This window comes from Arabidopsis thaliana, chromosome 3 (assembly GCF_000001735.4).
Source record: "Arabidopsis thaliana chromosome 3, partial sequence".
Classification (NCBI taxonomy): Eukaryota; Viridiplantae; Streptophyta; class Magnoliopsida; order Brassicales; family Brassicaceae; genus Arabidopsis; species Arabidopsis thaliana.
In genome coordinates, this window is record NC_003074.8 from 464,231 (window position 1) to 489,549 (window position 25,319).

General features: G+C 38.3%; 9 protein-coding genes and 2 non-coding genes across 18 annotated transcripts; 8 read left to right on the forward strand and 3 right to left on the reverse strand.

Moving 5' to 3' along the window:
* Positions 1 to 48: 48 nt before the first annotated feature.
* SEP2 (K-box region and MADS-box transcription factor family protein) lies at positions 49 to 2,921 on the reverse strand. 2 transcript variants are annotated; one of them, NM_111098.4, is made up of 7 exons: positions 2,273 to 2,921; positions 1,592 to 1,673; positions 1,389 to 1,450; positions 1,185 to 1,284; positions 976 to 1,059; positions 654 to 799; positions 49 to 417 (listed from the first exon to the last, which is right to left on the reverse strand). In NM_111098.4, exons 1-7 carry the CDS (start codon positions 2,455 to 2,457, stop codon positions 324 to 326), a joined length of 753 nt encoding a protein of 250 aa, NP_186880.1. In that variant the 5' UTR covers positions 2,458 to 2,921; the 3' UTR covers positions 49 to 323. The 2 variants fall into 2 exon arrangements, with proteins under 2 accessions (NP_186880.1, NP_001325746.1); NM_001337399.1 differs by having other exon boundaries at positions 654 to 830; positions 2,273 to 2,892.
* Positions 2,922 to 5,429: 2,508 nt separating this feature from the next.
* AT3G02315 lies at positions 5,430 to 5,503 on the forward strand. The gene has a single exon. It is a non-coding gene; the product is annotated as a tRNA-Ile (tRNA).
* A 133-nt stretch (positions 5,504 to 5,636) lies between these two features.
* On the forward strand, positions 5,637 to 9,487 carry AT3G02320 (N2,N2-dimethylguanosine tRNA methyltransferase). The gene is made up of 12 exons (NM_111099.5): positions 5,637 to 5,962; positions 6,467 to 6,748; positions 6,841 to 6,928; positions 7,058 to 7,179; positions 7,269 to 7,408; positions 7,494 to 7,566; positions 7,660 to 7,748; positions 7,861 to 7,966; positions 8,215 to 8,427; positions 8,519 to 8,713; positions 8,802 to 8,879; positions 8,975 to 9,487. Exons 1-12 carry the CDS (start codon positions 5,867 to 5,869, stop codon positions 9,260 to 9,262), a joined length of 1,770 nt encoding a protein of 589 aa, NP_186881.2. The 5' UTR covers positions 5,637 to 5,866; the 3' UTR covers positions 9,263 to 9,487.
* A 56-nt stretch (positions 9,488 to 9,543) lies between these two features.
* On the reverse strand, positions 9,544 to 12,432 carry AT3G02330 (Pentatricopeptide repeat (PPR) superfamily protein). Its single transcript, NM_111100.3, has one exon. It carries the CDS (start codon positions 12,360 to 12,362, stop codon positions 9,651 to 9,653), a length of 2,712 nt encoding a protein of 903 aa, NP_186882.2. The 5' UTR covers positions 12,363 to 12,432; the 3' UTR covers positions 9,544 to 9,650.
* A 139-nt stretch (positions 12,433 to 12,571) lies between these two features.
* Positions 12,572 to 12,643, forward strand: AT3G02335. The gene has a single exon. It is a non-coding gene; the product is annotated as a tRNA-Asp (tRNA).
* Positions 12,644 to 12,772: 129 nt separating this feature from the next.
* On the forward strand, positions 12,773 to 14,656 carry AT3G02340 (RING/U-box superfamily protein). 2 transcript variants are annotated; one of them, NM_001337400.1, is made up of 2 exons: positions 12,773 to 14,110; positions 14,375 to 14,656. In NM_001337400.1, the coding sequence occupies exon 1, from the start codon at positions 12,802 to 12,804 to the stop codon at positions 14,029 to 14,031; it is 1,230 nt and encodes a 409-aa protein (NP_001327209.1). In that variant the 5' UTR covers positions 12,773 to 12,801; the 3' UTR covers positions 14,032 to 14,110; positions 14,375 to 14,656. The 2 variants fall into 2 exon arrangements, with proteins under 2 accessions (NP_001327209.1, NP_186883.1); NM_111101.4 differs by lacking the exon at positions 14,375 to 14,656 and having other exon boundaries at positions 12,773 to 14,263.
* A 62-nt stretch (positions 14,657 to 14,718) lies between these two features.
* GAUT9 (galacturonosyltransferase 9) lies at positions 14,719 to 17,436 on the forward strand. Its single transcript, NM_111102.2, has 3 exons — positions 14,719 to 15,188; positions 15,325 to 16,563; positions 16,673 to 17,436. The coding sequence occupies exons 1-3, from the start codon at positions 15,018 to 15,020 to the stop codon at positions 16,946 to 16,948; spliced, it is 1,686 nt and encodes a 561-aa protein (NP_566170.1). The 5' UTR covers positions 14,719 to 15,017; the 3' UTR covers positions 16,949 to 17,436.
* Positions 17,437 to 17,545: 109 nt separating this feature from the next.
* AT3G02360 (6-phosphogluconate dehydrogenase family protein) lies at positions 17,546 to 19,922 on the forward strand. 2 transcript variants are annotated; one of them, NM_111103.6, is made up of 2 exons: positions 17,546 to 17,825; positions 18,248 to 19,922. In NM_111103.6, the coding sequence occupies exon 2, from the start codon at positions 18,268 to 18,270 to the stop codon at positions 19,726 to 19,728; it is 1,461 nt and encodes a 486-aa protein (NP_186885.1). In that variant the 5' UTR covers positions 17,546 to 17,825; positions 18,248 to 18,267; the 3' UTR covers positions 19,729 to 19,922. The 2 variants fall into 2 exon arrangements, with proteins under 2 accessions (NP_186885.1, NP_850502.1); NM_180171.2 differs by having other exon boundaries at positions 17,798 to 18,056; positions 18,248 to 19,917.
* A 103-nt stretch (positions 19,923 to 20,025) lies between these two features.
* AT3G02370 (tRNA-splicing endonuclease subunit) lies at positions 20,026 to 23,609 on the forward strand (the record flags this gene model as incomplete). Of its 4 annotated transcripts, NM_001337402.1 has the most annotated exons (6): positions 20,057 to 20,370; positions 20,468 to 20,606; positions 20,715 to 21,104; positions 21,188 to 21,432; positions 22,759 to 22,861; positions 23,406 to 23,609. In NM_001337402.1, the coding sequence occupies exons 2-4, from the start codon at positions 20,515 to 20,517 to the stop codon at positions 21,321 to 21,323; spliced, it is 618 nt and encodes a 205-aa protein (NP_001325842.1). In that variant the 5' UTR covers positions 20,057 to 20,370; positions 20,468 to 20,514. The 4 variants fall into 4 exon arrangements, with proteins under 4 accessions (NP_186886.2, NP_001325842.1, NP_001319450.1 ...); NM_001337401.1 differs by lacking the exon at positions 23,406 to 23,609 and having other exon boundaries at positions 22,759 to 22,888; NM_001337403.1 differs by lacking the exons at positions 22,759 to 22,861; positions 23,406 to 23,609 and having other exon boundaries at positions 21,188 to 21,641.
* COL2 (CONSTANS-like 2) lies at positions 22,839 to 25,237 on the reverse strand. Its single transcript, NM_111105.3, has 2 exons — positions 23,711 to 25,237; positions 22,839 to 23,567 (listed from the first exon to the last, which is right to left on the reverse strand). Exons 1-2 carry the CDS (start codon positions 24,392 to 24,394, stop codon positions 23,208 to 23,210), a joined length of 1,044 nt encoding a protein of 347 aa, NP_186887.1. The 5' UTR covers positions 24,395 to 25,237; the 3' UTR covers positions 22,839 to 23,207.
* On the forward strand, positions 24,550 to 25,244 carry AT3G02390 (uncharacterized protein). Of its 2 annotated transcripts, NM_001202863.1 has the most exons (3): positions 24,575 to 24,725; positions 24,824 to 24,858; positions 24,943 to 25,244. In NM_001202863.1, exons 1-3 carry the CDS (start codon positions 24,608 to 24,610, stop codon positions 25,042 to 25,044), a joined length of 255 nt encoding a protein of 84 aa, NP_001189792.1. In that variant the 5' UTR covers positions 24,575 to 24,607; the 3' UTR covers positions 25,045 to 25,244. The 2 variants fall into 2 exon arrangements, with proteins under 2 accessions (NP_186888.2, NP_001189792.1); NM_111106.3 differs by lacking the exon at positions 24,824 to 24,858 and having other exon boundaries at positions 24,550 to 24,679; positions 24,943 to 25,241.
* Positions 25,245 to 25,319: the final 75 nt, after the last annotated feature.

Below are 25,319 nucleotides of genomic sequence, written 5' to 3' on the forward strand. Positions count from 1 at the left end.
TGTTTGCGATTGCGGTTAGCATCTAACCACGTCTTTTTGTATCATGCATAGACAGGATAAGTACTTCACCAGATGAGACATGGTCGATGTTAACATTTCACACATTATACAAACCATACATATATAAGCAATTACAATAGGCACAAACAAATCCTGAAACAGAAGAGAGATGTTGAAGGCTATTACAGCTATAGCCACTTGTGTCTACAAAAGCAAAAGTCTTGTGCAATAACATTATTATTCATATGCATAAGATCTAAGATCACACCACGAAGACCCCACCAGTACTTGCTTAAGATCTTTATTGGGGGAAGAAGTATCGCTCACAGCATCCAGCCAGGGATGTAGCCGTTTCCTTGTTGGGACTGACCTTGCACCGTCACAGCCATTTGCTCTGAGCACACTGGATGGCTATATCTGTTTGCAACACCACAACAACATAGTTTCGAAGTCAACAATAGAAACCCACATTTTCAAGTCTGAGATATTGATTTTCCATACTTCAGACATCAAAGTGCTGAATCCTTAGACTAAACAACACGAGTTTTAACCAAAGCCTCTATGAAACAAAGACAATGTTGGGCTTAAAGCAAACTGCTAACTGTTTATAACCTAAGTTGATGTCTTAAGGCAAGAAAAGTTGTTTGATTTACCCAATTTGCAAAGTGGGATCACATTCAAGAGATTGGTATAGTCCCTGAGAATGAGCCTGAGGATGTCCATAGGCAATATTCTGTTGATCACCACCTTCCCATCCTCCTCCTATATGGTGATGTCTCACGCCGATCATATCTTCCAGCTAAACAAAACACAATATTTTTCAAACTTTCCTGAAGATATCATAGAAATAATACAAAAGAAACATGTAGCAGTTGAAGAATGTGAAATTTAGACTCATATATATAAATTGGACTATTTAAAGTTTCCATCTATAAATAGAAACTGGAGGAGAGAGAGAGAAACATCATCATATACCTTCATTGACAAAGCTCTGTTGGCATCAAGCAAGATATGCTCCTTACCTTGAAGATCAGAGAGCTGGTCAAGCATATACTGTGTCTGCAAAAAAGAAGAGGCATTTTCAGATAACCTCACGCATCAAAAACATTTCATGCATGTGTCTCAGTCTATATATAGAGAAAGATTTGTGTGAATCTTTCAGTGTATGTACAGAAGTAAATCACCTTGATGCAGCGAACTTGCTTCAGAGAGCCGTCTAGTTGACGCTCAAGCTGCTCTAGCTCCTTTGAATTCAGAGGTCCAAGATCCTCTCCAAGAAGATTTCTGCAGCAACACACTTTCATGATCAATACAAACTATATATATATATATATATATATATATATATGCTGTTTATAAATGATCATCATCCACATTAATGTATATACCTCTGCTGACGTTGCAGATTTTCATATCTACCTTTCAGCTTCAAGTACTCTCTGTAGCTGTTCTGAAAATTGCGAAGATAATAGACAATTGAATATCTATGTAAGAAACTTTGAAGGGCTTTTGTCTCAAAATCAAACATTTTCTTTAGATAAAATTAAAAAAGGATAAATAATTAAGATCGAAGAGATGTTGGAGATTAAACCTCAAGCTCTTTAGCAGGTTTGTTGTTGACTTCAATGGAGCCATAGCTACACTTCTGATACCTTTCCAGTGTCTTGAGCATGCTGAAAGATCAAAAAACACAAATCAGGAGAAGAAGAATCTATAAATTTAATGAACAAACTAAAATTTTAAAAACTAACAAAAGAAAATTTATAAAAAGAAGATCCCTTAATTAAAAAGATATTAAATTCATGTGGTGCTTAAATGTCTGCATGAGCTTTAATTAGACTGGTTAATGCATGGAACCACTAATTATTCTACGTTGGATCTTTTAAATTTCATTGAAGACTGTGAATCTTTAGTTTACTTTACCAAGTTCTAATCACATATATATCCGTGTAGAGACAATGAAATTACATGATAATAATAGTATATCATTATGATACTTTCCTAGCTCCGATAAATCTAAAAATAGATTGCAATTAAATCCCTAAGAATTTGACATGATGATTAAATTAAGATCAGATCTCGAAATTCAATCACTTGAAAGTACTGAATTATTCTTCTATAATCAAAACCTAATTAGAGATCAGATTAAGAAACTGAAAATATATCAAGTATTTTGTTAAAAAGCAATCAAGAAAGATAAAACTCATCACAAGACTAGAAAAATGAAAGATCTACACACAGATCTAATAAGTGTATAAAGAAAGAGAAGTACTTGGAGGTGCTGCAGAACTCGTAGAGCTTGCCACGGTTGGAGAAGACGATGAGAGAGACTTCAGCATCGCAGAGAACAGAAAGCTCATAAGCTTTTTTCAGCAAACCATTTCTACGTTTAGCAAACGTCACTTGTCTGTTGATTTTGTTCTCTATCCTCTTGAGCTCTACTCTTCCTCTTCCCATCTTTCCTCACCCCAAAAAATCCCTATCTTATTTTCCCTCTTTTATAGCTATTTGTGTAACCTTATTAGGGTATGTAATGTTTTATCTATATACAGACACACAGAAACATGACTTGGGTATTGCTTTTTCTGGGGAAAGATCTTATCTTTTGGTGAAGTAAACCCTAGTTTTCAAGAACAAGAAAAGAAGAGGAATAGCTAGAGAGAAAACTTTAATTAGCTTTCTTTGGTTTTTTTGGTTGTGATTTGATATTAGGGCTCTTGTTTATTCTTTAGATCTTTTCTCTTTTTGAAGGGTTGTGATGAGATTGTGAATCTGAAGAAAAGTTTTTGTGAATCTATAAAAGCTATAAAGATAAGAAAATTTGTGAGGGTGAGAGATCATTAGGGTTTGGTGATACAATATCTCTCTCTCTACTTCTTTACTCTTTCTCTCTCTTCCATCTTTTACACAGAAAGTAAAAAACATTCTCACACCTTCTCTCCCAAGTGCGTGCCACGCAGACACCATTATTTGCCATGAGTAGTTAGTTGCTAGTTGCTACTAATTAAGAAAAATGAATTAAGTTTTTAAAACAAACGTTGTCTAGTTATATAATCCATGTCCATATACATCTAGATATATGACTTAGATACCAATGTTTCGACTCTTTTAGGTCTACACGTACGTTGCCCAAACTTCATATTTGAGACATCTTTATTTATTTGTCAACAGAAATATTGAAACATGCATGGATCTTGATATTCTAAAGGTGCCTGAATTAAAATAGAACGATAACGTTTTAAAACCTAATTCCCAATTTGTAGTTTATATATTTCTTGTTTGATCCATATTATTACAAGCCTATATATAGTGTATATAAAACTCAATTAAGCTTCAAAAAGTCAGAAAACTCATCAATAGCTCAAGTTCCACTAATTAATGCCCGAATTTAAAGTTCATCTCTATAGTTTAAAATTTGTTCGTAGCTAGATTTTGCATCTTGGAGTGGTTAGTTATGTTTATTAGACACTTGGAATGCTTTTGAATGTACAATGTCCGGAAAAAAAAACTAATACTGAAAAGGGGATTTGTCCAAGTGGTGGTAGATAGGAGGAGGCGCGTGAGATTGGGGAAACATTGGTTTCTTCTGCAATGAATGAAACGAAAGCAGCTATCATCATTTTCTTTTTCTTACTTCACAAGCCGCAGAAAAGCCTCTCCTACCTTAAAATGGACATGTACGTGTCGCTTTTCTATTGCTTCCTATCTATTCGACAACATTGAAGTTTTGTTCTATTACTTTCGTATTCAATTTTTAATTTTTGTTTGAGAATACCAATTTTGTTTTGGATCTAAACTCGTTCTAATGTAAAAAATAATAATCAGCCGCAGTATATCAATATGTTACATTGTATCTGGACGTGGGATATCTGACCATGTCTCCATGAATCCATGATGATTGACAGATTTATAGGGATAAGTATCCTGGTTTAGGTAATCCATAAGTATTTATGAATATTATGAAAATAAATTTTGATCAGAAAGATTAATTAGTTAAGACTATGATGTAGGGTATTTTAAAATATTGCTAAAAATTTTGCGCGCTTTCAGTATGTATATTTATTTTACTAGTTTTCGGTTGATATATGATTTCTTGAAGTAATTAAGGTTATTAGCTAAATGGAAGAGAACGTGAGGAATATAACACATATGTGATCACATACGAATATATGTAGGTTTAACTTAATTGGTTCGTTGATTATTCTTTATAAAAGTGAAAGTAGATTTAAATTTGTTTTCCAATCTTCTATGTTTGGCCATTGTTTGCAAGAGTTTTGGGAATTAAAGTCTTTTTAGGTGAGACCAAGAAGGGTAAAATATGAGTTTTTGGGTCTAGAATTTATAAGTTAAATAGTTTATTCTCATTTCTAATTATTGTTGACCAAAAAAAAAAAAAACTGTTTGGTTTTGAGGTTTAATTACTTATTGTATATGTACACTCTCAATCATAATGTTTTGGATATACTGTATAGTAAATTTTTAATCAATCGTGTTTATTAGTATATATGTTACAAGTTACACCATTCGTCGTCTCAGTATCACTCTAATATCATTCTGGCGGATTTACTACACACAATTATGCAATTGTAAATAACTAAATACAAATAATTTTCCTTCAGACAAAGAATCTACGAGCAAAGATCTTTCTTCTCAGGTGACGTAGCAAGTCCGTATGTAGTAATTTAGAGAGACAGCTAAAAAACGTTAAAAAGTAAAAAAAAAAAAAAAAAAAAAAGTCTAGACAGTGGAAATTACGTAATAGGATGGGTGATGTGGTTCGAAGTACACGTGTCGATATATGACTGAATAGTAAGTAAGCTTTGACTTTTGTGGTAGGGGGCTGGCCCAAAGGGAGGAGTCACCTTTCTAACAGTGACTTGTCCCTCTTGTTTTTTTTTTACCCTTTCAATTTGTTTGATATTTTACCGTCTTATTACTTTGTTAATTGTGGACTATAATCTCTTCTTTATACCTTTTACAATGATTCAAATTGTCTAGTCTCATTTAGGTTATATATATATATGATTTGATACCGGAAAGCGCAACACGAACGCAAAGAGCAAATGACCATTGGGGGAAATTTCAATAGAAGAAGAAACACATGTATCATGCTCACATGGGTTTCATATTCACCCAAAATCCTCCAAAGTAGAAGAAACATGTTGCCACTGTATATAGTAAGGCTTATTGGCAAAACCTGACCTTACCTAACATATGTTTTGAAAATTTCAACAAAAAACTATTATTTGTTTAGAATCATTCAAGCAATATGTTTTGTAAACGACCGGTTATGATTTTATGAATGCGTCAATGGTGGCACCTAGAAGTAGAATCAAAGAATCCATCATTGATTAAGCTTTGCATGTCTTCTTAATTACCTATGACGATTTAGATTCGAATAAGTAAAATAGACACTACCATTCGCAAATGGCCCATTAGCTCAGTTGGTTAGAGCGTCGTGCTAATAACGCGAAGGTCGCAGGTTCGAAACCTGCATGGGCCATGTTTTAACACCTCTACTTTTGATATTTAGTCTCTGATCCCTCTATTTTGTGTTTTCTTACATTCACACCCGTTATCTTTTATTTATTTATGCTTGGTCCAACCCTGTCTTTGGTTTTCTTACATTCATACCCATTATCTTTTATGTTGATCTTGGGGAGTTTATGTAGTAGGGTTTTAAATTAAAGCTCCTTCTTCTTTGGTATTTTGCCTCTGGAAATCGAAGCGGGTAGGACTTTTTATTTATTTATTGCATACACGTATTTGTGATTCCTCGTCGAGTTACATAAATCAATAGCGGAAGTAATTGGATTTGTGAGTAGAGAGACTTAAGAAGAAGAAGAAGAAGAAGAATACCAAAGCAATGGAAACGGATCTGAATGATTATACTGTTATCAAGGAAGGAGAAGCTGAGATTCTCATGCACAAGAAGAATCAAGTCTTCTTCAATAAAGCTCAGGTTTTTCCAAATTCTCTTTTATTTTTCTTTCTCTTCTTTGTAATTGTTGGTGTTTCTTAAGATAGAGGCTGAGATAGGTTATCTGAATTGGTGTTCTGTTCGATTTTTATTGGCTGCTTTGATTTGTAATTAAATGTTGTAGCTTTGTTAAGACCAGTGAACATTGATTTGCACCAATTAGCTCATGGCTTATTCGCTTGTTCTGTAACAAGAATTTGGTTGACCTGTTTTAATCAAGGAACTGTCAGTCATTGTTTTAAAGTTTGGATTTTTACGTCTTCGAGTAACCAAAGTATCAAACTTTTTTGATGGATTAGCCAGTTTCATAGTAAGTTGCTGAGAGAAATCTATCTTTCACTGAGTGATATTTGTGAAACTTATCCTTCATACTACCAATTTAAGTAGCTAACTTCCGGTCATGATAGTAATGTGTTTGCTTGAACCTACATGGGATCTGAGCGTGAACCTGATCTCTTTCCCTTCATGTCTTTATCGAATGATTAGGTGAACAATAGAGACATGTCCATTGCTGTTCTAAGGGAATTTCTATCGAAACGCAAGCAAGAGCATGAGGCTAAGTCATCTAAAAGAACTAGACCAGCTTCCAAAGTGATTGAGAAGGATGCTTCTGAAGCTTCCAAGGAAGAAACTCCTAGCGAGAACGGTATGAATAATGGTGATCACGAAGTAGCATCTGAAGATGGACCAAGCTCTGTATCAAAAGACCCTGCTAAGACAACAGAACGATTTGCACCTAGAGAACCCAAGCCACCAAAAGTTCTTGAGGTCTTCCTATATTTTTTATTCGGTGTCTTGCTTCATACCGCTTATTGTGATCTTGCAGTTAGATAAATTTTGTTTGCATACTTATATTTCAGGCTTTGTCAGCTTCTGGGTTACGGGCTCTAAGATATGCACGCGAAATAGAAGGAATTGGTCAGGTTGTGGCGTTGGATAATGATTTAGGTAAAAAGTTTCATCATTTTAATGAATTAGATTAGACGACCTGGAAGTTGGAAGTCTTGATTAATTTGTTTGTTTCTTGTAGCTTCCCAATAACAATATCCTAATGTTGTTCCTTTTTTCTCTTAAAAGCATCGGTCGAAGCTTGCCAGAGAAACATAAAGTTCAATGGCTCAGTGGCTATTTCAAAGGTGGAGTCACATCATACCGATGCTCGTGTCCATATGCTTACCCACCCTAAAGAATTTGATGTGGTAAGCATCTTTTATACTCATTATTATGTTCATTTGAATATTGCTATAGTTGCTTCTGTTAAACTAATTTTGGTTAATGATATTCTTAGGTTGATCTTGATCCATATGGATCACCATCTATTTTCCTTGACTCGGCTATTCAATCAGTCACGGATGGTGGATTGCTAATGTGTACAGCAACTGACATGGCAGTGTTATGTGGTGGTAACGGTGAAGTTTGCTATTCCAAGTGAGTGTTTTGTTTTTTTGCACACCTTTCTCAACCACCGATTTTGCCTTTTGGCTAAACCAGTCTTTAATCTTTAATATATCAGATATGGTTCTTACCCATTGAGAGCGAAGTATTGTCATGAGATGGCTTTGCGGATCCTCCTTGCCAGCATCGAGGTTTGTTTATCTTTGTCATTTTAACGCCAATTCTCTCAGGTTTAGATTGATTTCTTATGTTCTTTTCCACCTTTTGGTTATGCTTTAATGCAGAGCCATGCAAACCGCTACAAGCGGTATATTGTTCCGGTGCTATCTGTGCAAATGGATTTCTATGTTCGTGTTTTTGTCCGCGTTTACACGTGAGTTTTCATTGTCTAATCAAACTCGTAACATCTCAGTTATTCAGATTCTGCAAATTTTTTTGTTTTGTTTTCGATTCACTGAAACCTCAAAGATTAATGAAATTTTCAGCTCGGCGAGTGCAATGAAGAACACTCCATTGAAGCTCTCTTACGTATATCAATGCATTGGCTGTGATTCATTTCATCTTCAACCTGTTGGAAGATCTCTCCCTAAGGTATATACATACACATGTGAAAGTTTTAATACATTTTCTATCCACTGCATCCCTTAGGATGATAGAAACTTTGAATATAGCCAATGATTCTTGTTATGGTTCTATGTGCGTCGATAGTGTTTGACATAGTTCCCTCTTTTTGTAAAACTCTTGAACTATCAGTGAGGTCACTTCCAAACTAATTTAAAATTTCTATCCTGAAACCGCCCTTTTTTATAGTTTATCATAACACATTTTGTTTTTGGCAGAACAACAGTGTGAGGTATCTACCAGCAATTGGTCCGGTTGTGAAGCAGGATTGCAACCACTGTGGGAAGAAATATAACATGGGTGGACCAATATGGTCTGCTCCAATGCATGATCCAGAATGGGTGACTTCGATATTAAACAGTGTGAAATCCATGAAAGACAGATATCCTGCTTATGACCGGATCTCTGCTGTACTTACTACAGTCTCCGAGGCAAGTTGTGGGATTTTTTTTTGTTCTGTTTTTTCAATAAACCATTGAAAAGTGAGAAATTGACTTTTATGTTTCGATTTAATTTTTTTAGGAATTGCTGGATGTTCCTCTGTTTTTGAGTCTGCATAATCTTTGTGCGACACTAAAGTGTATTTCACCATCAGCTGCAATGTTTCGATCAGCGGTTATTAATGCTAATTACCGTATCTCTGGGACTCATGTGAATCCGCTCGGCATGAAAACTGATGCTCCTATGGAGGTTATCTGGGACATTATGCGCTGCTGGGTAAACTAAGTTGATGAATTTGTAATGTGACCGTGTTTCATCTTACCAGGTCTTCTTTTTGATGGTTTTTTCTTGGGTGATATTGTAGGTGAAGAATCATCCCATAAAGGCGCAATCGCCTGAACAACCCGGTAGTGTGATCTTGTCCAAAGAACCATCACATGAGGTCTTTTGCTCGCTTTCTCTGAATTGTTTGAAACTGAATAATGTTTTTTCCAAGCCTGAATCTTTTCTTTTCGATTCTGTCTTGTGTTTGGACAGGTTGATTTTTCGCGTCACATTGGTTCGCTGAGCAAGGCACAGGCAAAGAAAGTAGCTCGTTTTCTGCCAAATCCAGAGAAGCATTGGGGTCCAAAGCTTAGGGCTGGTCGCCAGATTACGAGCAAACATGTATCTCTTATTGGTCATGAAGCAGTCAATGGTCATCTTAGCCAACACCATGAAGAACTTAAAGAAGAAGATGAAGAAGCAGAGCCAGAAGATAATGTCCAAGACAAGGTTGATCCAAAACGCCAGAAGACAGCAACAGATAATATTACCTCAACATAATAAGACAAATCACAAAAAGTTTTACAAAATAGATCAGATTTTGTCTACAGTCAGATTTGCCTCCTGATGAAGAACTCTGTTTTGTCTGTTGTTTCCTATATAATCATTTTTGGTAATACTTGAGACTTATGACCCATTTTTGTGATTCCTTCTGTTGTGATCTTATTAGTTTACTCATCTATAGCTTAACCGAACCAAACAGTAATTTAGTACCATGAAGAACTAAAAGAGGCAAAAGAAGCAATGTATAACAAGATATTGAAAGTAGATAACCACTTCTGATCATCATTAAATGAAGCAATATCATAGTACTTGAACAAACAAAACTACAACTATACAAACGCTGTAAACAATCTATTTGTTAAATTTACTTTTAATACAAAATTGTTTAGCAGTAACACCATTGGTCCTCTTCTTCTACTTCAACCCCACGCACGAAAGAAGAATCATCAAAAGGTTTCATTTCACTGTAAATCAAACCAAGCTCTTCGTAAATCTCTTCCCATCTAGGATGAGCCTTATCTCCAACGAGAAACACATGAAGCTCATCTTTTAGCTCAACCCAACTGCAACCAGGCTCCTTCTTAAGCTTAAAGCCTCTCATATTTCTCCTCAAATCTGAAACCTTTTCCCACATTCCTGCATCTGCGTATACATTTGATAAAAGTGTATAAGCTGAAGAGTCTTGTGGATCCAATCTCAACAGGGCAGCAGTTGCTTCTTCTGCAACCTCTACATTGTTTCTATGTATCGTGCAGACTCCTAACAGGGTTCTCCATATGACATCGTCTGCTTCAAATGGCATCTCTCGAATAAGCTCTAATGCTCTCTTGACTTTTCCGGATTTTCCTAATATATCTACCATGTTCGAGTAATGCGGTAGCTGAGGATCCAGGCCATAGTCTCTCTTCATCATATAGAAGTACTCGAGCCCTTTGTCGATCAGACCCATGTGAGCACAAGCTCGGAGTATCGATATGAAAGTAACGTGATTTGGTTTGATGTTTTCGAGTATCATTCTCTCAAACAGTTGTATAGCTTCCTCTCCTTTCCCATGATGTGCATACCCGCAAATCATGGCGTTCCAGGTCACGAAATCTCTTCTCAGCGACTTCTCAAACATCAATCTTGAATCATGGAGATCTCCACATTTCGAGTACATGTCAACGAGGGTGCTACAGATATACACATCAGATTGCAATTCTTTCTTGATGACCTGAGCATGAATCTGTTTACCTAATCCAGCGGAAGCAAGATTCGCACAGGTATCAAGAACTGTTGCATAAGTAAATTTGTCAGGAGTTATACCCATCTCCATCATCCGGGTAAAAAGCATCTGAGCATCCTCGCTTTGTTCCTTCATTACATATCCGGAAATAATTGAATTCCATGAAACACACATTTCCTGCAGTCTCTTATTGTGCATCTTTTCAAGCTCTTCCATTGTTCCCGAGACATTGGCTCGTTGAAAGAATCGACTATGTATCTTCTCCGCCTCTTCTATCATTCCACACTTTGAATACATATCGATCAGAGAGCATCCGACAGAGGAGTTTGAAGCCATTCCTGATTTGACAATGCTGGAATGGATCTCCATACCGTAACCTAAAGAACCACCAGTGCAAGCTTTCAATATGCTTCCAAAGGTAAACTCATCAGGTTCGATCCTAGAACGGAGCATCGAGACAAAAAGAAAAAGCGTTTCATATCCTTTTCCGTTCTGCTCATGTGCAGCTATAATCGCATTCCAAGACACAGCGTCTCGTCTTCTCATCTCATCGAATACACGAAAGGCTTCAGCCAGAGCTTGACATTTCCCATACATGTCGATAGCAGCATTTGCAACGCAAACATCTAGCGATAAGCTGCTTTTTATCGCCAAACCGTAAATCTGAAGCCCCTCTGAAAGTCCTTTCACCAAGGCACAAGCCCTGAATACTCCTGATAAACTTATCTCGTCGAAACCAAGACCCGATGACATGAGTCGGTGAAACAACAGTAGAGCTTTGAAACCATGTTCTTCTTGCGAATAACCAGTAATCATTGCGTTATAAGATTGCCTATTAAGATTTTCTGAGTTGTCAAACAAAATTTGAGCATCTTGCATATTATCACACTTTGCGTACATGTCCAATGTCGCCGTCCTCACTATACCATCTGCTGCAAAATCTGACTTCAAGGCATGAGCATGTAACTGACCGCCTAACCTCAATTCGGATAACGCAGCACATGACCTCAAGACGCTAGCGTAAATTGACTGGCTCACTCCAGCATTTACCTTTTGCATCTCCTTGAAAAACTTCAAAGCAAGGGACAACAAGTTATTCTGAACACAACCTGCGATTATAGCACTCCACGAGACAGAATTCTTCTCTGGTATACCTTGAAACACTCTAAGAGACTCGACAAACCTCTTGCCTTTTGCATACATATCCAACAACGCACTCGCAGCAACCACATCAGTATCACAACCCACTCGAACGACAATCCCATGAATCTGCATTCCTAAACTGGTATCCTCTAAAAAGGAACAAACTTTAAGAATAATTGCAAAAGTTCTACCGTCAAACTCAATACCTTCTCTCCCCATGTCAACGAAAACCTCGATAGATTTCAAACTCTCGCCGTTTTGCAGATACCCAGAAAGCATTGAGTTCCAAGACACAACATCTCTCACAGGCATCATATTGAAGAAAGAATTCGCTTTAAACATGTCATTACTCTTCGAGTAACCATTTATCATTTTGTTCCAAGAAACAACATCTCTCAGCGGCATTTTGTCGAACACCATAGAAGCAGACACGAAATCTCTTGAATTTGTGTAGACCTGCAGCAAACAGTTCAGTACGAATGTAGTCGGACGAAACCCAGATATTATCATATGAGCATGAGCTTGCTTGCCTAGCTCTAACGCTCCTTGCTTCGCACATTCCTTGAAAACAAACGAAAAGTTCGTCGTGCTAACTGAGTTCACTTGATTCAGAAAATCAGTGAAATAAGAAAAGCTTGGAACTCTCCGGTATGAAATTTTCTCTGTTAGACAACGATTGAATGAAACCACTGATCTGGTCATATGCAATAATCTGAGACTCTCCGCCATGAGTCATAACGAACTGAAACTCAGTGGTATCTATGGCGGGATTGAAACGATTACAATTGCTTCGGTTCGGTTCACTCGGTTTGAAAAATATATAAACCGACTGACTAGGCACTAGCTATATTAATCAAGCGGTTAACACGCCACGGGGAATCCAGTTTGGACTTTTACTATTCTATTAAATAATTAAAAAGCATTACCAGATCAACAAGGTCGTTGTAGTATAGTGGTAAGTATTCCCGCCTGTCACGCGGGTGACCCGGGTTCGATCCCCGGCAACGGCGTAATTTTTTCATCGTTTGTCTTAATCCACCTGCAAATACACGTCATCATATTATATCCTTTGTGTAGACGAAATCATACGATTTTTCCCTCTGAAATTTCCTTTTTCCTTTTTTGTCTTTTTTTTTTTTAATTAATTACTTTTCTCTGAGACACAGCAATGGCGTCGACGAAGCCCGATTCCGCAATCAACCTTGAAGAAGAGGCTGAAGGCGACGGTGTAGCCGTAGACGATCCGATTTTCATACCGGAGACCACGAACTTACTCGTCCGTTACTCGCCATTCGACGACAGGGACATCGATTGCAATCCTTATTTCCCTTTCACAGGCCCGATTTCAGATTCTGGATCAGGTTCTTACTCGGATTCTGAGCCCGATCCCAACAGCTGTCCCATCGATTTCTTCGATCGAGATTCTTCCGATGTTGACGTGGCTGAGTACTTGGAATCAGGAGGGCTGACCGCCGGTGATTATAATATTTGGGGCTTTTATGACCCCAAGGAAGACGAGGAAGAGGAGGAGATAGTTTTGGGGACTTCCGGGTCGGATCTGCAACCGGGTGATTCAGGGGAGCAAGGGCTTCGAGTGACCGGTATCGATTCAGATTCCGATTGTGAAGATGGCGTGTTTGATTTTATCTCTGAGGATAGTAGCGGGAATAGGGGAAATGATTCGGGTCGGGTCGAGGTTGGTACGGGTCTTCCTCCTGTGTGGGATCATCTCTTCGGAGAGGGAACCGTGTTGGCTGATGAAGAATGGGAGGAGGTGCAGAACGCGATTAACTGGACAGCTTTTAGTGGACCCGAAGATGAGGACGAAGAAGATGAATTGTCTTCACTATCAAGGGATGATGAAGAAGAAGATCATGAACTGGACTGGCAGGTTTTGTTAACTGTTAACAATGTTGTTAATTATATCGAACAAGCTGAAGGAATCATGCTAAACCCTGATGATATCGATCCGGATTATTACCTGTATCTATCTGGTTTGGATGAATTTGATGAAAATCATAGTGGACATTATGATGCTGATGCTATTCTTGGGCAAATGTTTGATGACGAGACTGGAATCAGGGGAAATCCTCCAGCAGCCAAAAGTGTAATTCAGGATCTTCCGGTTGTGGAGCTTGCTGTGGAAGAGTTAGACAAAGGGAACAATGTTTGTGCGGTATGCAAAGATGAAATGTTAGTGGAGGAGAAAGTAAGGAGGCTTCCTTGTAGTCATTTCTATCATGGAGAGTGTATCATACCTTGGTTGGGGATAAGGAATACTTGCCCGGTTTGTCGGTATGAGCTGCCTACTGATGATCTTGAGTATGAAAGACATAAGAGCTCAGAAAGGGGCGATACTGGTTTGGCAAGGAACGTGTTGCCGGGTAGATATAGTTAATTGAATATTTGAAGTGATCTATTCTTCAAGTTAATAGACATGGTTTCAGAGGCAAGATCCTTGAACCACTTTGTTTATGGTAAGCACTTATCGTGAATGTGATAATGTTTAAGTTGTATATATTCCTTTTGTTTTGTGAAATAAATCATGTTAAACTTTGAACCCTTATCTTGAAGTGTTTGTGAAGTTAATCCATCTTTCATAGTTGTTCTCGTTGAAGATCAATCATGGATTTATAACTAAGCTTCTTACTTCATTAGTTATTGACAACTCTTAAGCTAGTTTTGCATGATCTGGATAGATCTCTCAAGGTAACCTTTTTGTAATGACTTTTATTTTACAGACCCTGAGGTGCTACTTTGTTCTCTCAGTGAAACTTGTGCTTGCATTGTTGCAGAAATTCCAGAGTTTCTTACAGATTCGACGGAGTTTGTTGAACTGTTTAATTTGATGTTTTGAATTCAGAACAGCGTGCCGTTTTTCGTTTAATTAGATTAGGCTTTCATATGGCCCATATATTAAACAGCCTGTTGTAACAAAGCCCATAAAAGAAGAAAAAGAATAAGGGGTGTGAAACATAAAATAAACGAAAATAAAGGGTGTGAATGTGAAATAAAAACAAGTTTGGATTTGTCAATTGATCGCACCGACGCGGAAATCTTTGGTCTCCTCACTCGTCAGTCGTCACCATCCTCGACATTACATTGTTTTTATTTATTTAATTAATATGTTAGTTACCTCTGCACTAAATTAAATGAATAGTTTTATTTGTATATTTTAGGCAAGATGGATTATATATAATGATTAAATAAATTAAGGTGTGTATTCTTCACTAAATGTTTGAGATCTATCCGTCACACTCCAGAGGTTAAACTCAGTCATCTGTCTTTGGGGAGGACAAGCAAGAACCTCACCGACGATTCCATACCAAACAAATTCCCGATCTGGAAACAACTGACCTGTGAAGGTGAAGTGTATCGCTGGAAATGGCGGTGGCCTTCCGTGGAGGCCGGGGAGGCGTCGGATCCGGCCAATCTACCGGACTTCGTAGTTTCTTCTCCTACCGGATCTTTATCTCCGCTTTGTTCTCTTTTCTCTTCCTCGCCACTTTCTCCGTCGTTCTTAACTCCTCTCGTCATCAGCCTCATCAGGATCATGTACGCATCTCTCAATCTCTGAGCTCCTTCTTTATTTCTCTGCTTTTGATTGATTTTGTAATTCGAACAAATTTAGAAATGAATCGGTGGCAATTTCATTGAATCTGAGCTTTGATTTTTGCTGTCTGGTTTTTAGACATTGCCGAGTATGGGCAACGCATATATGCAGAGGACGTTTTTGGCTTTGCAATCGGATCCATTGAAAACTAGGTTGGATCTGATACACAAGCAAGCCATTGATCATTTGACACTGGTGAATGCGTATGCTGCTTACGCTAGGAAGCTAAAGCTTGATGCTTCTAAGCAGCTTAAGCTCTTCGAAGATTTGGCTATCAACTTCTCGGATTTGCAGTCGAAACCTGGTTTGAAATCTGCTGTGTCTGATAATGGTAATGCTCTTGAGGAGGATTCGTTTAGGCAGCTTGAGAAAGAAGTGAAGGATAAGGTGAAGACAGCGAGGATGATGATCGTTGAGTCTAAAGAGAGTTATGATACACAGCTTAAAATCCAGAAGTTGAAAGATACAATCTTTGCTGTCCAAGAACAGTTGACAAAGGCTAAGAAAAACGGTGCGGTTGCTAGCTTGATTTCAGCCAAGTCGGTTCCTAAAAGTCTTCATTGTTTGGCCATGAGGCTTGTAGGAGAGAGGATCTCTAATCCTGAGAAGTACAAGGATGCTCCACCTGACCCAGCCGCAGAGGATCCAACTCTTTACCACTATGCGATTTTCTCTGATAATGTCATTGCTGTGTCTGTTGTGGTGAGATCGGTTGTGATGAACGCTGAGGAGCCATGGAAGCATGTCTTCCATGTGGTGACAGATCGGATGAATCTCGCAGCCATGAAGGTGTGGTTTAAGATGCGTCCTTTGGACCGTGGTGCCCATGTTGAGATTAAATCCGTGGAGGATTTCAAGTTCTTAAACTCTTCCTATGCGCCGGTCTTGAGGCAGCTTGAGTCTGCCAAGTTGCAGAAGTTTTACTTTGAGAATCAAGCTGAGAACGCAACTAAAGATTCACATAACCTCAAGTTCAAGAACCCCAAGTATCTCTCGATGTTGAACCATCTCAGATTTTACTTACCAGAGATGTATCCGAAGCTGAATAAGATTTTGTTCTTGGACGATGATGTTGTGGTGCAGAAAGACGTGACTGGTTTATGGAAAATCAACTTGGATGGCAAGGTGAATGGAGCCGTTGAGACATGTTTTGGTTCTTTTCATCGATATGGTCAATACTTAAACTTCTCTCATCCTTTGATCAAAGAGAACTTTAACCCCAGTGCCTGTGCTTGGGCCTTTGGAATGAACATATTCGATCTCAATGCCTGGAGACGCGAGAAGTGCACCGATCAATACCATTACTGGCAGAACCTGGTAAGTCCATTGTTTAACTATGTAATGTATGATTCTTCCTTAGTAACCTAGACATGTCAAAGCTCTTTTAGGTACTTATCTTCTGTTGGTTCTTATGTTTTCCGAGCAGAATGAAGACAGAACTCTCTGGAAATTGGGAACTCTACCTCCGGGATTGATCACATTCTATTCAAAGACGAAATCATTGGACAAATCATGGCATGTACTTGGGTTAGGCTATAACCCGGGAGTGAGCATGGACGAAATCAGAAATGCAGGAGTGATTCATTACAATGGAAACATGAAACCGTGGCTAGACATTGCGATGAACCAATACAAGTCTCTCTGGACTAAATATGTTGATAACGAAATGGAGTTTGTGCAGATGTGCAATTTTGGTCTCTAAAGAGAGAACGATGAAAACAAACAAACCGGAAAGAGGAAAAAATAGGGAGAAGAGGTAACCTCGGATCGATGTGTTTCTGTCTTTCTCGGCATTCTTTAACTGATGATACGTTTATCTTTATATAGGGTTACAAAAAAAAAGAAGCATTTTGCTTGTTATTTCTGTCATAGTTTTGGTCTTTATTTTTATTTTGTAAACTCTTCACAGCAATATGTTCTCCCAAGCTACAATGTCTTGTTGTCTTTATTTCATACTTGTCTGCCTTAAGAATCATATAGAAGAAACTCTAAAGGTTTTTTTTTTTTTTTTTTTTTTGAAACTCTAAAGGTTTGTTCTTCCCTTTCTAGAATGCTGCATAATACAGGTAGGAACGTATAAAGTGTAATTGCAAAAGGATTTGGTTTGGTGATGAATTAGGATTCCGTTGAAGTGAGAATTCACTATTTGGGTTTACCCCGGCTTAAATCAAATGTGATGTGTAAAACGAGTTTGGTTTTCAAGTTTTCAAACAAAAACACACAAACACACGGTATTTGAGGAAAGACTATATATTTTCTCTGTATGAAAATCAAATTCCAATGACCAATATGATGTCAAGAGAAAACAATTCAAGATCCAACGACTACTACCACCCACCCTTTTCTTACCTAACGCAGGAGTGGCCAATTTTGACAATACTTTAACAACAAAAAAAGGGAAAAGGAGAAAAAAATATTATTACTTTGGTAGCAGTGGTGCGAATCAGACCGTTCATTTGCTATATATCTGCTACAAACAAACATCACTAATCTCTGCAATTTTTACTCTCCTCCTTCACGTCTTTTCCTCTTAATTTTTTCTAGGAAAATTCTCAAATCCATCTCCGCGATACGAACAGGTTTGTTTCTCCGATCATACTCTCTCTCTTTTTGTTTTTTCCCCAATCAATTTTGGTTTGGTATCTGATTGTTCCAATCACTTTTCGATATAAATGATGTGTACCGAAATTTCAGAAAAAATTATTTAACTTTTATGTGATCCAGCATTTTTGTGTGATTCCGTTGAAAATTCCCATTATGTTGTTTAGATCGGTGTTTTAAGTAATCGAATCTTCGCTCTTGTTGTTAGTGTATGCCACGATCGTGATCTTTTTTTTTTTTTGAGATTTGTCATGTTGATTTATTGATTCTGTGTTCGAAGATCTTGGGGATCTTATTTCTGGTTTGTATCGTTGCGTTTATTTGAGATCAATCATGCATGAATCTGTTTTGTTTTACATACATCTTTCTTAAATTTGTGATGTATTTATTTGTTTGGCAGAGAGAAGAAGACTTAGAAAAATGGCTGTTCAACCTACAAGAATAGGTCTAGCTGGACTTGCTGTGATGGGTCAGAACCTAGCTCTCAACATTGCAGAGAAAGGCTTCCCAATCTCTGTTTACAACAGAACTACTTCCAAAGTTGATGAGACCGTCGAACGAGCCAAAAAGGAAGGCAATCTTCCTCTTTACGGCTTCCATGACCCCGAGTCTTTTGTCAAGTCCATTCAGAAGCCACGCGTTATTATCATGCTTGTTAAGGCTGGTTCTCCCGTTGACCAGACCATCAAGACCCTCTCTGCTTATTTGGAGAAAGGTGACTGTATTGTCGATGGTGGTAATGAATGGTATGAGAACACTGAGAGGAGAGAAAAAGCCGTGGCGGAGAACGGTTTCCTCTACCTTGGAATGGGAGTTTCTGGTGGTGAAGAAGGTGCTCGTAATGGCCCATCTATGATGCCTGGAGGCTCTTATGAAGCCTACAAGAATATCGAAGACATTGTTCTCAAGGTTGCTGCTCAGGTTAGGGATAGTGGTCCCTGTGTGACTTATATCGGTAAGGGCGGGTCTGGAAACTTTGTCAAAATGGTCCACAATGGGATCGAGTACGGTGATATGCAGCTGATTGCAGAAGCTTATGACGTCCTCAAGTCTGTTGGTAAATTATCGAATGAGGAGCTTCACAGTGTCTTCTCTGACTGGAACAAAGGTGAGCTTGAGAGTTTCTTGGTAGAGATCACAGCAGATATTTTCGGGATCAAGGACGATAAGGGAGATGGGCATTTGGTTGACAAGGTCTTGGACAAAACCGGCATGAAAGGCACAGGAAAGTGGACCGTGCAGCAAGCTGCTGAGCTATCTGTTCCTGCTCCCACCATTGAATCCTCTCTTGATGCGAGGTTCCTTAGCGGGCTTAAAGATGAACGTGTGCAAGCAGCTAAAGTCTTCAAGGCAGGTGGGTTTGGAGATATCTTGACCGATCAGAAAGTTGACAAGAAACAGCTAGTCGATGACGTGAGGAAGGCTCTTTACGCATCCAAAATCTGCAGCTACGCACAAGGCATGAACCTTATCCGTGCCAAGAGCATAGAAAAGGGGTGGGGATTGAAGCTAGGTGAGTTAGCTAGAATCTGGAAAGGAGGCTGCATCATCAGAGCAATCTTCCTAGACAGGATCAAGCAAGCTTATGACAGGAACGCAGAGCTAGCTAACCTCTTGGTGGATCCAGAGTTTGCGAAAGAGATAATCGAGAGACAGTCCGCGTGGAGAAGAGTCGTCTGCTTAGCTATCAACTCGGGTATCAGCACACCGGGTATGTCTGCGAGTCTAGCCTACTTTGATTCTTACAGGAGAGAGAGATTGCCGGCAAATCTAGTCCAAGCACAGAGAGACTACTTTGGTGCTCATACATATGAAAGGACTGATGTGGAAGGATCTTTCCACACCGAGTGGTTCAAGATTGCAAGACAATCTAAGATCTGAGATCTCTCATCCTCTTGTATTCTTCTTCTCCTTCAATAATAAGTTCCACACAGTATGTTTCTTTCCTCAATGTGTGAGATACCTTGGCTTATTTATGATTGTAGAACTGAGTTTCTCATCTTTGTGTTTCTTTTTCTTAAAAAGATTAAAACTGAAGTCTTTGGTTATAATTTTTTACTTTTGGTTTCATTGACTCCTTTTTATTTGGGTGTTTATGCGATGGGCTTAGTAATTTGGTCGGCCCATATAAACTTTTCCGACAAAGTAAGTAGATACGTCATCATTCTGCCATTAAACGTCATTGCAATTATCTCGTCTCCAGCAAAACGGGAAATCAAACTTCCGATGATCGTCGTCTCCCCGTTGGGAATAATTCGTTCGCAGGGAGTAACTCTGTTACCGAATTCTCGTACGGCCTGCGAAAGTTGAAGACTTTAACAAAATATATTTTTACCTTTCGCCAAGTGTTCGACGAATTGCCTCAGCGACTTCGTTTCCTCTTGAACGACTGAAACTGATCTCAGCAGCTATGGAGGAGAAAGACTGGGAAGGTTCTCCGCTGAGTGAAAACGAAGCTGGTTTACTATGCTATGATGACGAAGAATATCAATTTGGTGGTCCAGCTCCCAAATTACAATTCAGGTGGAGAGACTTGATTCAGGATATGATTGTCCGTGTTAAGCTAATTGTTCTTAGTTCTTACAATCAATTTCTTTCTTTTTGTGCTTGCAAATTATAGAGTAGGATCCTCCAAGGCTCGTTGGAATGCTGAATTAGGATTTAGGAATGGCCGAAGTTGAGGTCAAAAGGGGTAAACTTTGGACGACAACTGGAATTATCCGTACCGGAAAAACATATTGCTTCATAGAAGAGGCTCTGTATGTGGCAAACGAAACATTACAAGTTTGTTTTTAAAGATTGCAGTGTTTACTCAAATCACCTGATGAAGTTTCTTCCTTTTTCGAATTGTCTTCTTTCTGATGCAGGTATTTGAGTGAAATTGGAGAGTTGCAGCTCTTGGGTGATGAGGATGACGTAGTGATTTCATTGAAGGACTTGTATGGGGAAATAGCGGAGGGAAAATATGGCTGCTGTTGGGAAAACTACGAGGTTTATAGATACTTAAAGGGTCTTGGTTACATTCTAGGCAGACATGGAGTTCCTTGGACTACAAAATATGCTGTGAATACTACACCAAGTGATGAAGATGAGTCACTTTGTGCTGCAGAATTTTTCCAAGACAGAGACTCTGTTACCAAACTCCTGAGTGATATGCATATCTGTGATGCAAGACCGGTGTTTGATGTGTATTTGCCAAACAGCCAGTTCAAGAAGTCTTCTCCTGGTGAACCGAGCTTTGTCACTTGCTTCTCGGGGTAAGCTGTTTTCGTTACTTCAAACGACAAAAGCAAATTTTCTCATAACAAGTCTTAGTCAATGTACTCTATCTTTTGTACAGAGACTCTCCACCAAGTAAAGAAGAAATTAAAGTCCTGCAAAAGTGCATAGTTTCACCATTGATGTTCTGTCATATCGCTCAGGGCCGTGCCACTTTCTTTTCCTTCAATTCCATAGACCTCCTTGTCTTACCATAAATGTGAGAAAAGAAAACGGAATGCTCTTGTGCCATCAGACAAAGGTGACAAAACTGAGTGACTGAGAGTTTGCATACACTTGGAGTGACTTGGCTGACTCATTGATAAGGTAATATGTACAACTTTATGTTTTCTACCGGCATAATAGGAATTGTAAAGGGATCCAAAAATATGATTGACAAAAGCTTCCTTGAATGAGATTTTTAAGGCATATGTTTCTTAATTATCTCTCTATAACTCACTTTGTGCTACATCATGATTTTAGTCTCTCAATTTTCTTCTTTGGTCATCTGCCATTATTATGTGAATGCAACTGCCAATATCTTTGATTTGCAACCCTGATCTCTAAACACGTTAATCTGATAATCTAAGAAGTAGCTTCAGTTAGACACTTTTGGATCAGTGGCTCGATGAAAATCCGCCTGTTTTGTGGTCCATAGTAAGAGGAATCTATGGCGCTCTAGTGGAGTGTGGCTTGCTTGAGCTCTATGCAACTGATGAAAAGAGTTTTTGCTTTTTAAAAAGTCTGGAAGACGCTTTTACCATCCCTTCTCAACTTTATGGCTGGGACTCTTTTTAAGTTGATCAGGAAAAGTGCAGTAACCTTTTTGGAAAGGGTCGTCACTTTGATACATTTCACGTGAGGTCTCGATCCCATTACTATATAGTATATACTGTATTAACTCTCAACTAGGTCTTATATTAGTTTTTATTACTTCTTATATGTCTGACGGTTTCTATGATTCCACTTAGACTATCACTCACTTTTATATAAATCTTATGATGTTATAGGAAAATTGTATACGATGCAGAATTTCGTAATTTGTCCCACTATTGCTACATTTCATTTCAAGTTACAAATTTAGGTTGTGATGTAAGCTCTTTATTTTGGTTAAGTAATCACTGTTTTCAGATCTCTCATAACTTAGGAAATAAATACAGTACTTTTGCTACACATATAGGTTGTGATGTATAATTGAGAAGAAAAAAAAAATAGGTTGTGATGTATAATAATGTTGAGCTCTGTGAACATTTCCAGATGGGAAACAGTAAGGCTTGGTTAAATGTCGTGCTTTCTTTTTCGTTGCTCTATCATCCTTTACTGTCAGCACATACCATAAAAAGTGAGAAAGTATAGTCCTTTATTCCAAAAGGTAAAGAGAAAGAATTATCCTTCTTTACTTGAATTTGGCATAGGCATCAACATCCTATGCTAGTTGCTGGTGTATATTAGGGTTCTCAGTATCTTCACTATCTTACTCCCACTTGGCTGAATACGTTAACTTATGATTCCCGTTAACCGAAAATGACAATTAATGCTGATTTGCATGTTGGTTTTTGGAGTTTCTTAAGTTTGTGTGGACAAAGTTGTTCTATGTTATCAGTTTAATTGTTTAAATTACAAATCATGTTATTCTGAATAATCCTTCCTCAGGGAATGAGTTGGCATATGTGGAATTGACCTGCGATTTACGTGTTCTTGTGATCTGGAAAGTATCAAGAAACAGAAGATTCTACAGCCAGAAAATAATCGAAAGGTATTTACTTTGAACCTACTAGGCGTTGTCTTTCTTGTGAAGTGACAACTTGAAATCCGCTTTTAGTTTTCTACTTACAGCTACTCATAGTGATGCATATCTCTTTCATGTGGCACCAATTCAATTAGATATGATAGGCACTGTTCCATATGATAAGATTTCACCAATTCAATTATGTAGCGAGATGTTGCTTAAACAACTGCAGCTATAGGAACATATCTGATTAAACTCGTACTAGTTTGACAAAAGTCACAAAACTAAGGACCCATATGCAGTAATAACTTGTAGAAATCCAAACTAGAAGTAATTTACAGCATGCAATCTAGTCTATCTTCGCCATAGGAGTTTAGAAGGAAGGGACAATTCCATATCCAGTCTCAGACATTAGCGATGTTGAGAAGATTTCTTCAGCCTCAGCTTCAGTTTCTATCCTCTTTGCGAATCTGCCCTTGATCCGTGGTCTTATCTCTGCATATGCCTTTCTTGAAGCATATCTTATTGTCTTGTCAAATTTCCTTGTCTTCTTCTTCTCTCTGTATCTCAGGACCCTAGCCTCCCTCTCCATTGGAGTAAGCTGTTGCACCACCTGAGTAGGAGGACCAGATAGTTGGTCTATCGTCTCTTTAGTAGTTCTTGGGTGTTGGACTGTTATGTCACTTGCAGTTGACTCTGGCACAACACTGATGTCCATTGATGAAACGGATGCCTAATGACAGAGACAAAGACAGTTTCAATCTTCCGAGGTTATAGGAGCAAAGAATCAATGTATAGCGAAGCATACTTGTGATGACACAGCATGCATACTGATTATTGTGAACTAAAGAGCTGGCAAGTGTATAAAAAGCTTACGCTATGGTTTAGGTCCTTTAAGGAGTTGTTGTTGTAGTGAGCTCCTGAGGAGAATCCATAGTTGATACCCAACTGAAAGTTTTGTTGGCTTTGTTGCAGGTGACTTGTTGATTCTTCAACTTGAAGCGGCACAACTCCATCTCCTCCAAAGCTCCTCTGGTAGTGAGTGTACTGATTATCTTCGAATTGGTTGTCCATGCTGGAGCTGTAATCCACAAGATCAAGGTACTCAACACCAAACAAGAACCCATTATTCTGATTACCGATGTTTTTCCCTGGATTAGGGAGTAACCACGAAGCAACCTCTCGATCATCCTCATCGTTATCAGCATCAGTCTCACTTGGGGCCATGGAGCTGCAAGAGTTTGCAGATAATGGAAGAATCGGAACTCGCTGATGACGTCTAGCTAGTGGGTTTGCGGAATGAATCTCTGCATCACAAGCTGTACAAAGAGACGCAGCGTCTGCTTTACACAAAAACGCAGCTGGGGCAGACTCACATGACTGACAGACACGAACACGTTCATGGCGAGAAGCAACACGGTTGGCTGCGTGAACTCGAGCATCACAGGTGGTGCACAAGTAGGCAGAGTCGGCTTCACAGTAGACAGTGCAGGCGGCTGAACGACAAGTGTCACATGCTCGTGCCCAAGTACCACTCTCATTACTCTCTTCTTTCAACATTTTTATAACTAAAGAAGAAGGTATGTGTTTTTTAAGCAATGATTGTTGGCAAAAGGAGAGATTGTAATTAGAAAGGAGGGAAGGCTAATGAGACTATATCTAGGTGGTGAGAGGGGAAAGATAGAATCTTTGGAGATATACACGTGGCGCAGAGTTAGTGGTTGTTAAAAGTAGTTGGATCATCTTGTGGCTGTCTGAGTTTTGAACAAGGTCATGAATCATCAAAAAAGTTTTTTTCTCATAACCTTCACAAAGGAGAACAAATCTAGACCAAGTAAATCTTCTGTAAGTGAAAACATCTCTTCCTATTGTAGCTTTCTCTGTAGGACCCGTGAGCTGACGTGGATAAGATTCTCAGAGATTGCTATTTACTTTTACTGTTTTGGTTTTTTTTTGAATCTTTTGGTATTTTAGTTTTTTGCTTTTAAGCAAAGATGGAAACTTTTCTTATTGGAACATACATGGTAAGTAATCAGGTAGTGACCAAAGATTATACAAAGTAATACATAAAAGTGAAACTCATTTTGGTTTTAAATGTTGTTTTGCAGGTGGATGAGAAGAAAAAGCTGACATGGCAAAGTGGTGAATCTAGAGTGACCAATGAGAATGTGACAAATAAGCCTTTAGTGAAGAGATTAGGATGCTCATGAGCCACAAGTTATAATGTTATATATTAGCTTATATCAACATCACTTCCAGTTACCAAGAAATAAATCTTTTTTTTTTTGTGAATTGTGGAGTAATGTTGATAAGTTGAGTTTTTCAGTTGTTCACTGAAACAATATTGCCAAAATTGTAATTTAATTTTTTGGGAAATTATTAGATCATGAAATGAATATTTACTCCCTTTGTTTTGGTTTTTTACTTATATCAACAAATATTATATATATAATATATCTAAATCAACTATAACTCATTTCTTGTT